Below are 11,401 nucleotides of genomic sequence, written 5' to 3'. Positions count from 1 at the left end.
AGAAACAAGATGAACCCTAAGAAAAACATATATAAATCACTCTAGGAAAGGGAAATAAACAAAATCTCCTGGGAAAATTGGGAGCATGGCAGCGGTGGGGGGGAGAAAGGAGATCAGAAGGGGAAGGGAGGAGAACAGAATAGTCGAGATGGGAGAAGGACAGAGACGGAGAACAAGGAAAGAGATATTTTGATTGAGGGAGCCATTATGGGGCTAGCAAGAAACCTGGCACTAGAGAAATTCTCAGCAATCCACAAGGATGACCCCAGCTAAGACCCTAAGCAATAGTGGAGAGGGTGCCCAAACTGGCCTTGCTCTGTAGTCAGACTGATGAATATCTTGAATATTTTAAATGTCATCATAGAACCTTCATCCAGCAACTGATGGAAACAGAGGCAGAGACCCACAGTGGAACACTGGGCTGAGCTCCCAAAGTCCAGCTGAAGAATGGAAGGAGTGAGAATATAAGCAAAGAGGTCAAGACCATGATGAGGACACCCACTGAAACAGCTTACCTGAGCTAATGGGAGCTCACCAATTCCAGCCAGATAGGGAAGGAACCAGCATTGGACCAAGCTAGATCCTCTGAATGTGGATGACAGTTGTATGGCTGGGGCAGACTACAGGGCCACAGGCAGTGGCACCAGGATTTGTCCCTGCTGCTTGAACTGGTGTTTTGGAACCCATTCTCTTTGGATGGATACCTTGCTTATCCTGGATATAGTGCAAAGGGCCTTGGTTCTTCCTTGGAGCAATCAATGTGCCTTGCTGTCTCTGGGAGATGCATGGGGGAGAAGGTAAAGGGACTGGGAGGAGGGAAGGGAGTGGGAACTGGGATTGGTATGAAAAAGAAGTTTTTCTTTTTTAAAAAATAAAGTAAAAAAAGGCATACTGCTTTATAATAATCATAAAGAACCATAGACTAACAAAACCCCCAGTACAAGTCATGAGAAATCTCTTGAACAGTTAGTCAGAGTCGTCCACGTGACTCCCAAAACAATACAAACTGTGTCTGTTGTCCTTGGTTGCCTTTCAAATGTTGAAGATAGGCCCTATTGCTGAAGACACTGCACGCTTAGGATCTGGATCTGGGACTCTTGCTATTTGAGCTGGATCTAAGCCTCCTTCTTGCAGTCTAGCTTCCATGGTACCAGAAAATACTATACAGGCAGCCACGAGAAGGGGGCAATTATAATCCTACCCAATTGTGACACCTATAAATCAGAACAATAAACAGCATAGCCAGAAATCCATAAAGGTACAGTAAGTCTTACTCACAGGTAAGACTCCCCAGGCTGTAATATAGTTATGCATAAATATGTAACGATAATAATTTTTTAAGACGCTATCAAATTGAGGGAGCATGGAAAGAGCTAGGTGGAGGAGTTGAAGGGGAACTGGAGGAAGGAAAAGAAGGAAAGGGAAGTAATTGTATTTTAATTAAAACGTATTAAAAATTTTAAGTTAACTTTTAAAAATAGTGTGGGACACTTCAACGCTAGCGGTTTCAAACATAATACTGCCTCTAACAAGAATTCCTATTGAAGCAGAGAGAGGTGCACACAAAAGTATGTAAAAGTCAGAAGGACACGACAAGCTAAAGCCGAAAGAACCGTCAGAGGAAGAAATTAGGAACCTGGAGAGTGAATCCAGGAAGCCATACCAATTAAGTTTCAAACCGAGTAAGAACAAATAGCACTTCAGAAAGTGGCTAATAAACCTATGGAGGCTTCAAAGGACCTTACCAAAGGCACAAAGTCCCCGGGGAAACAAAGCAGGCTAGAGGACCCGCACACATAGGGCAGGCACCTTGGATGAGCAGAGTAGGCTGATTTAGAAAGATGCCAGAGGACAAGTCATTGCAGAGGTAACAATAATGATAGCATGACCCCAGTGAGTTAGAAAATAATGAACAAAGGTGTTAGGAAAACAAGAGCAAGCAGGATCCTAAAGTTCCACCCCCGTCCTAGCCATCCTAGCGGCTTAGTCAACTATAGACCAGGAGAGATCCCAGCTGGCTGGCTGAGCAGCGCCGCACAGAGGCCACCACGGTAGCAGAAGAGCCCTAAGAACAATTCCCGGGGAGGCTCAGGAGCAGAAACTACAACTCCCAGCGAGCCTAGAGAGCGACACCCGGCTTCCGCCGGCCGCCCTCTCGTCCTGTCTTCAACCCGACCTCGCCGGACGCCTGGCACGTGACCCCCGCGTGAGTCGGGAGTCCCAGCCCAGAATCCCTGGAGGCGGGGCTCGAGCCTCATTGGTAGAAAGGCGACCCGAAAAGAAGAAGCTGATCTTGACAATCTCGGAGTGAATGGGGGTTGATGGAACGGAGACTTAGCGAACTAGGCTGCCGACCAATCAGCGTTCAGGGGCAGGACCCGGGCTTGCTGGTGCTGCGGTCACATGCCGTGGGGGGTCTAGTGGGAGGAGCAGTTGCTCAGCAGCCTCTCGCCGCTTCCTTTTTCCGGTTTCTGGAGCAGGGCGCAGAGCGGCGCTTTGGGAAGCGCTGGTCTCAGACGGGAACCGAGGACCGGGGTCTGCGGCCCGCCGCTCTCCGGCTCTCCGGCCGTGTCTCCCAGCCCCAGGGCCACATTCTTGGGGGCTCCTTAGCTTCGGCTGCTGTGTTTTCCGTGACACGTGAGTGTGGGGGGCGTGGAGCAGGAGGCGGGCTGGGGTCCTTGCACGCCCCTGCGCCATAGGAGATGCAGTCCTGGAGTCTCGCTTGGCGGTGGTTCCAGCCCAGGAGCCTGCTAGGGAGCCGTAGGGACGAGTGGAGGCGAAAGGCGTGAGCACAGAGAGCGTCAGACTACCAGGAGTGAGGGGGAGGACGTCCAAGATCAAAAAGGAATTTAAGATGTTTTGAAAGGTGGGGAAAACTAAGTGCCAAGTGTGGAGATGTGCAAAGTGTTCTGGATGCGTGTTGAAAGAATTTTGACCTGGATCATGAAAGTAAAGTGGCTTCGATTTGGGTCAGGTGTGGGCTTAAAGCAAATGGAAGGCGAGGATTTCCAGGATCCTGGAAGAAGTTCGAGGAACCTGTGTTAGCTTGGTGTGGAAAAGTAACAGGGGTTACCTGTGTTTCTTCTTGTAGGGAGTTTGAAGCATAGAACCACTTCCTTGAGGCTCTTTCAGCATGGGGCTTTTTCTGCTAGTTCAGACTGATCTTGAAAAGGTTGGCTGCCGTGAACCAGGAGGAAGAAAGTAAAGCTTCCTTTAGAAAATGGAAAATGCCCATAAGTGGGAAAGAGCGAGGATAAGCGCAGTTTCCCAATCCCTAACTTAGTCGCTGGCCGGCCTGTAAAGGAGACCGTTCCAGCATCGCCAATAGATCTGTCCCTATAGAATAAGGAACTTGAAGATTTTTCAAGGTTACAAGATCCCGTGTCACAACACCAAAAAAAAATGCATGCACTTTGAAGGTCTGTCTGTACCATATTAAAAAGAGACTGCCCAGCTTGAATTGCATACTGTTCTCTACTTGTGCCCGTGTTTATCAGAAGTTTGCCAACAAATGCCTTCATGCCATTAGTCACCCAGGTTGCTCTAGTAACTTCATTCCACTCTTTTAAGCTTTGTGCGACCTAGAACTCAGCAGGCATCTGTCAGCGGCAGTCCCCTTATCTTACTTTTCCAAGAGACGGAACTGATAAGTTATGGCTTAACTAAATGGGTTGAGCATCTGGGTATACACCACACTGAACCAAAGAGAAGCAGCTCAAACTTACAGCCAGATCTTTCTTTCGGTTTTTCAAGACAGAGTTTCTCTGTGTAGCTCTGGCTATCCTGGGACTTTTGCCCGCAGACCAGGTTGAACTTGAACTCAGAGATCCACCTGCTTCTGCCTCCCAAGGGCTGGGATTAAAGGTGTGCGCCATCGCTGCCCTGCTTACAGTCAAATCCTAAACTAGAAAGAATGTAAACTTATTCTTCATCTTGAACAAATAAGCAAACGACAAGTCATTCAGCTCATCTAATGCCTACCACAGCTTGTTTTCATTCTTTATCCCTTCTCAGTTTTGTGCAATGTTTTGCCTTCATTTGGGAAGAGAAAGGAGCAACAGTTAACTAATGAGGAACTAACTTTTAGGCCAGAGTGCAGAGCATTTGTGCTGGGAGAGCATCCCTCCAAAATATGCTGGGGAGGCGGGGGGGGGGGGGGGGGAGGGAGCACATCAGAGCCCAGAATGTTAGCGTTTCAGTTAGGTCCTGAGAAAACTTAAGGAAAATGGCACAGAGTTGGTTAACAAAAGAACCACTCAGTGATTTGACTGACTGAGCTTTGTGTTGAGCAATAGGTGAGCTTAGGGAAGGCCAGGGCTTAAGTCTGAGTTCTTTGTTACAGTCCAGTTAACTCTGTGAGCAGTTGCTTCCCTTTCCTGCCCTGTTTAAAAAGAAAAAAAGCAGCCCTGCTTTGGCTTCTACTGGCAGCCCAGAAAATTATGATGGAAGCTCTATAATACAGTGGCACGCGGAGCTGGCGCTCTTCCTGCTGTGTCGCTGGTGTTTGTTTTGTTGTTGTTTGTCTTTTGAAAAAATGATTAAACTTACTACCTAAGGTTTGGGGAGGGTTGAGTAATGCATGCTATTTCAAGTAGTGCCTGGCTGAAGGCTGTCACTCTATCAAGGAGTCCTGTTGTTTAGCCTTTGAGACGTCTTAGGAGAGCCTTTGACCTCTTGGCTGCCAGTGATTGTTGTGTGGAAATGCCTTGTTTGTATTGCTGTAGTGGATTCACGTTTGGGGTATGCGAAGTCAGGTAGATAAGGTCCCAAGCTTTTGTTGCCTTCCTTACATGTGGGAAATAAAAACTCAGATTAAGTTTCAGGGAGAAAGGGAAATGCAATTAGATCACAAGGCAGAAGCTGCCATTTTCTTGACATAGGAAAGTCTGGGAGAGTTAAATGTCTCAGAGAAAAACATTGAAACTTAAAAATGAACAATGTCAGTGGCCTGAAGGGTTCCTAATAGATACAAGTGAAACTTTCACCATGGCTTAACTACAAAGATGGTACAGGGATATCCAACTCTTCAACGTTGAAATATGACGTTGTCATCCACAGATATGTTGGGCTGCATTCACAGATAGCCTGGGGGGTGTCTCATAGGGGCCATAGATAGGCCTGTTAGAATCATACAGACAGGAAGTGAACACAGCAGTGTAGAAAGACAGCCATCTCATGGAAAGTCTAGAAGTCCTTGAGATTTGTGACTTGGGGAGGCTGGAGCAGGTTTTGGAAAACTTCTAATCCCTTGTTTTGAGAGAGTGAGTTTTCTGCTATGATTGGGTGGTTTTCCAGAGAAGTGGTGTATGAGTAATTGAGGTGAGTTGAGGTGCTGTGGCTACCTCCCTGCCATCCCACATGCTTCCGGTGAATGTGAAGAAAGACTGTTAGATGCTCCCGGAATGCTGTTAGCATATTCAATCCAGCATATCAAGTTCCTTCCTCTACTTCATTTCTTCCTAATAACCTCAAGCTAGACATACTGGAGGGTCTGTTCATGTCATGATTGAAGTGTTTTAAGGCAGGCCGCTGACTTCAGCTTTATTTGTAAACTACTAGTTCTCTTTGGATGATGGAATAGTACAGTGTAAATTTCATCAAACAATAACAAAGCAAAGACGGATGCACCCAAGCTAGCATAATTCATTATTTTCGTCTTCTTGCCCCCATAGTTTGTTTTGTTTTATTGTGCTTTTGTTTTCTGGGGGTTTTTGAGACAGAGTCACTCACCAAGTATCTCTTGCTGACCTCAAACTCACAGAGATCCACATGCCTCTAAAGGGCTGAGACTAAAGACATTTGGCACTACACTGGGCATAGTTTGTTTGGAAGCAGACTCATGCTTTTTGCTTGCATAATCAAAATACCATTAAATTTTGCAGTCATGTGATTGATCTGTTTCCTTTCCTGATCCTGCCTTTTCACCCTCAACACACTCTTCCAAAAGGATGCTCCCCCTCTCTGGCTGCTGGAGGACCGAGCTGGTACTGTTGCTGGTCCTGGCTCTGGCTGTGAGGGAATCCTGGCAGACAGAAGAAAAGTCTTGTGACCTGGTAGGAGACAATGAGAAGGAGTCGAAGCAAGAGCAGGCTCTCCTGGAGAGGCTACGGCCACTGTTCAACAAAAGGTAGATGCGAAGACCCTGACAAGACTTCAGAAACATCAGACACGTTTTAAAATATGCATGTCTGAGCATGTCTTCATCACTGTCGGGGCATTTTCAAGTATAAAAATGATCCCTAAGAGCAGTGGCTGTTCTTCCTGAGTCCTGAGTTCAATTCCCACATGGTAGCTCAGAACCATCTGTAAGATCTGATGCCCTCTTCTGGCCTGCAGGCATACATGCAGACAGAACACTATATACATAACTTTAAAAAAATGATCCTTAAACATAGGACTGTCCCTTGCTGTAGGGAAACAGCCAACACGTTTGCATAGCTAGAATAGGTGTTCTAGAACGAATAGCTGTTTGGGGTGATATATCTAGCTTTCTATTATCAACAAGCAGGACAGTCTCTGAAGTGATAAATAACTCATGAGCAACAAGTGTGCATCTAGCACATTGGTTGTCATCAAAGGGAGGGGTCTGGTTTTTTTCTGCGCTTGGTAGCTAGTGATATTGTTCTTTCTCTTCCTATTTGTCTTCTGAAGTTTTGAGAGCACTGTGGGCCAGGGCTTGGACACATACATCTACAAATTCAGAATATGCCGGGAAGCTGGCAACCACTCCTCTGGGGCAGGCCTGGTGCAGATCAGCAAAAATACCTGGAAGGAGACGGTGGTTGGGAGGATCAACGAGACTCACCTCTTCAATGGAAGTAAGCTATTTCCTGCTGACTAATCCCACACAGTTGTCTAACAATCCTGTATGTGTCAGCCCTCCCTTCTTTTTTGAGTAAGTCATGTTATATGGAGTTTGGCCTACCTGAGACTTTACCTCACGGTGCCTAGTTCCACGGCTGCTCTGGAGCCACAGCTCAGGACACCTCTGTGTCTGAAGACAGTGCAAAACTTTAACAAATCTTTTTTTAGATAGAGGATTGGGAACAGTTCAGGTAAAACATTCACCCTCATGCACAGAGTTCTGGCTTTGATCCTGAGTAGCACAAGAATAGAGGTGGAAGGAAGGGGTAGAAGGAGAGACTGAAGGAGTAAGAGTGAAGATGGGTGTGAGTCTAGCCAGGATTTCACACAGCCTGCAGTCCTCCTAGGCATCCAAGTATGTCATGAGTTCCACCCCAGCCATTGCCATTTCTCATCAAATTAACCAAATTTGCCAGTTGAATTTTAGAATACCTTTTTTGTGCAAACCAGTAAGTATTTAAGGGAAAAAAATTCACCACTTTTTTGTACTAACATAGTTGTGTTTTTCAAATATCATAAAAGTGTACGCTGGAAGGGAGCACTTGTGATCTGGTTTCTTCCCATAAGCAGATAAATTATCTAGTGTAGATACTCATTACATAAAGAACAAAATAAAACACATATGAGTGCATTCTTTGCCCAAGTCATCGTTTTCCTACTATGATGGTGTCTTGGTCACTGTTCTAGCATGTGAAGAGATGCTGTAACCAAGGCAAGTGTCATGAAAGGAAGCATTTGATTGGAGGCTTGCTTACAGTTTCAGAGGCTAGTCTACTGTCACCAAAGAGGAACATGGCGGCATGCAGGCAGACATGGTGCTGGAGAAGTAACTGAGCATTCTCCATCCTGATCCATAGGTAACGAGAGAGACTCTGGGCCTGACATGGGCTTTTAAAATCTCAAAGCCCACCCCCAGTGACACATCTCCTCCAGCAAGGCCATACCTCCTAATCCTTAGAATCCTTTCAAACAGTTCCACTCCTTGTGAGCCTGTATGGGGGCCTTTCTTACTCAGATCACCGCAAGTGATTTTGAGGCACCAGCTCACTGATCTTAAAATCTTCTCATATGCTCAGTTAAAAGCATCCTTACTCACTTCGCATGGTTAATGGTTGAATAATATTTTGCAAAGGACTTTAAAAGTAGTAAATGCTAAGAAGAGAAATGTATTCCCAACTCAGTAATCATCCACTTTGAGTTTATCTGTGTTGTCTTGGACTTCTGATGCCTAGCAATCATACAGAACCTCCTCTCCTTTTGCTACATGTTGAGAAAATGGTCATTAGTCAATAAAAGCACAGATAAGAACTGTTTTTAATGTTGCCTATCTTTAATGTAAAAAGTAAGATTAATCTTAAATAACTAGTTCTTACTGTCTAACACAAGGAAACACAAAGTTTTGTCGAAACACATTTTAAGGCCAGGCATGGTGGCTCATGCCTGTGACCCAAAACATGGGAGGCAGAGGCAGGAGGATGACAAGCTTGAGGCCAGCCAGGCCTATATAATTAGTGAATTAAGGCCATCCAAAGCTACATAGCGAAACTCTTGTCTTTTACAAAATGAGAAGTTTTAGCTTAGCGTTCATATGTATAGATTATAGCAATTAGCATTAATTAGTCAGTTTTGGTGGCTAATTCCCTCTCATTCGACCCACTGTTGCCTCTGCGTCCCCTGCACTCACAGTGCCACTGTTCTTGTCCTTCCTCAGGTAATTGGATCATGCTGATCTATAAAGGGGGTGACGAATATGACAACCACTGTGGCAAAGAGCAGCGTCGTGCAGTGGTGATGATCTCCTGCAATCGACACACACTAGCGGTGAGGTACCCTGGGGTACAGCAGATCGAAAGATCTGACAGCGGGGAAGGGGCATTCACAAGAAGACAGTCTGTGTGGAGTGGCCATGACGGGGTGGGAGTGGGGGTTAACAGGAAGACAAGTCCATGTGGAGTGGACGGGAGAAAACTAATTGAAATTTTCGGTGTGCCAGATTCACACCATACATGGAGCATGGGCTACTTAGCCAGGAGCAGCAAATGTTTGGGGTTTGCTTATTTGAAGGGTATTCTTGTTTGTCGGATGCAAGTTGAAAGAAAATATTGTATGCATATATACATACATAGTTACTGTTTGGTGCGCTCATCATCAGGGCAATTTTAACCCAGTGTCAGAGGAACGGAACAAAGTTCAAGATTGCTTGTACCTCTTTGAGATGGACAGCAGCGTAGCCTGTTCACCAGAGACCTCCCACCTCAGTGTGGGCTCTATCTTACTGGTCATGTGAGTACTTTTTACCCCTTCAGTACCTGTGTGTTTACATACACAAAATCAGAGAGGCTGATCACACAAGTTGAAAGAAACTAGGCTGGGGATGTAACTTGGTGGCATAGTGCTTGGTTAGTATGCATGAGGTGTCCTACGTTCAATTCCTGGCAGTGGCAAAACAGGAAAAAAAAACTTTTTGAAGACAGTCACTATGTTGCTGAGGTTGGCCTCAAACTCAAGAGAATCGCCATTCCTGGCTTACGTTTTTCCCAGGAAGGCTGGACAGTTTTCAGTACTGTCCTATTAATTACATCAGTAGACCTTTGAAGAGACAGAATCCTGTTTAATGGTGATTCCTGGCTATTAGAATCACACTGCCAGATGGGCAGTGTCCTAGCAGGGTTCTAAGGACGCCAGCCCTTGTTTGCTTTCAGTTAGGGAACGGCTGGTGTTGAATGTTGAGGTCAGCCTTGGCCTGCGTAGCTGCTGTCCCTTCAGAGCTGATACATTTGAAGTGACGTCCTTTCCTCTCCAGATTTGCATCTCTGGTTGCCGTCTACATCATGGGGGGTTTCTTATACCAGCGACTGGTGGTGGGAGCCAAGGGAATGGAGCAGTTTCCCCATTTGGCCTTCTGGCAGGATCTTGGCAACCTCGTAGCTGTAAGTAGCAGTCATTTGGACTAAGCCTTGCATTTGGGATGTTCCCTTTATGGTCTCTGGAGAAAACCAGTTGTCACAGTCTGAGACCATGTGCTCTCACTCTAAAACAGATATTCTTTCCTTTGCTTTTCCCTACAGGATGGTTGTGACTTTGTGTGCCGCTCCAAACCCCGCAACGTGCCTGCTGCCTATCGTGGAGTTGGGGATGACCAGCTGGGGGAAGAGTCAGAAGAAAGGGATGATCATTTGCTACCAATGTGATTGCACTTTTAATGTCCAGCCACCTCTTCAGTCCCCAAACCAAAGCATACACAGCCAGACTTCTCAAGCCGTCTCTTCGCATCTCTCGCCTTGCCATTAAAATTCTTGCTTTCCAGTGGGCTTTTGATTTGACCCTAAACTGCCTCCCTCTGCTCCTATTGTTTCTCCTCTGCACAAGTACAGTGAAATGAAAGGTAGACATGGGGTCTTCGGGGTTGAGTCTTGTGCCGCCAGGAAGAGCAAGGACAGCTAAATGGGCAGGAAGCCACGAGCCCTGTCTGTCTAAACATTTTCACAAGTTGAGACACTGGATTTCTTTAATTTAAAAAAAAAAAGTAAAGACTCCTTGTAGCTCTGACTGCTTCCTGTTGTTGCTGTCCCCATAGCAGTCTCCACGATGGACTGTGTAGAGCTGCTTTGCAGTGCTTCCTGGCTGTAGCCTAAATACTGCCACTTGCTTTGAGCCTGCAGCGAGTCACTTAAATGTCCCTTGTGTGGGATTAGGACATGAAAAAAAAATGTGAAATTTCCCCGCTACAGGCTTCTAAGGTGCCATCACATTGTTCTGGTCTTTCTGTGGCTGGATAGCTAGAATTGGGCTCTGGTTGTGGTTATAAATCCATATGTAGCCCAAATACGTAATCAGTCAGTCCTATCCTAAAGGAAATAGACCTATGCTCTAGAGGCCCTAGAACCTGTGTCCCCTTGTGGTGGGATCGCTTTGCTTTTCTTCCGTTTCTTGCTCACCTCCCTCCACTAGTTCTTCCAAACTTGTGTTGCACTTTTCTCACAGGTCTGTAGTTTGGCTTTTTATATTTTTCCCAATCTTAAAGAAAGGGAATGGAAGCAGACGTGGACATGGAGGGTTCTGCAGTTCTCTGCTCTCGGTAGGGAACACTGCTGCCCCTGTCCCTCCTGCTGGCTCAGGGAAGTGTCTTACCCATGTACCTATGAGAAAAGGTTCTTAATCCTCTCCCACTTCTGTTTAGGCCATGTGCCCAGAATCACATCAAAGTGAACTCCTAGGCTCATCTGAACACAGGAGAGATGGAAAGGCAGGGCTACCTGTTAACCTTTAGAGAAGGAAATGAAATGATACTCTTAATTTCTTAATACTCTTGCAATGGTAGTGGGCGTTTTGTTTCCTTTCTATAAAAGAAAATTAATGTTATTTTTTAAAAAGGCATCTCATTTGTTGTTTGCATCCTTCCCTGGTGTTTTAAATGAAAAATAATACACCACTTTTTGTACAAAAACATAATAATTAAAAAACATACAAAACATGCTGGCTTTGTCATTTGTGTTAAGGAGAATAAACAATGGAATAAAGACAATGGAGATCAATT

The 11,401-nt window shown here is 45.6% G+C and overlaps 1 protein-coding gene across 1 annotated transcript; it reads left to right on the top strand.

Annotated features, from left to right (window-relative positions):
• The first annotated feature begins 2,446 nt into the window (after positions 1–2,446).
• M6pr (mannose-6-phosphate receptor, cation dependent) lies at positions 2,447–11,338 on the top strand. Its single transcript, XM_038318622.1, has 7 exons — positions 2,447–2,637; positions 5,948–6,127; positions 6,652–6,818; positions 8,576–8,685; positions 9,017–9,147; positions 9,668–9,794; positions 9,933–11,338. Exons 2-7 carry the CDS (start codon positions 5,949–5,951, stop codon positions 10,053–10,055), a joined length of 837 nt encoding a protein of 278 aa, XP_038174550.1. The 5' UTR covers positions 2,447–2,637; position 5,948; the 3' UTR covers positions 10,056–11,338.
• Positions 11,339–11,401: the final 63 nt, after the last annotated feature.

Source organism: Arvicola amphibius, chromosome 2, assembly GCF_903992535.2.
Source record: "Arvicola amphibius chromosome 2, mArvAmp1.2, whole genome shotgun sequence".
In the NCBI taxonomy this organism is placed as follows: Eukaryota; Metazoa; Chordata; class Mammalia; order Rodentia; family Cricetidae; genus Arvicola; species Arvicola amphibius.
This window is presented reverse-complemented; position numbering and strand designations above follow the sequence as displayed.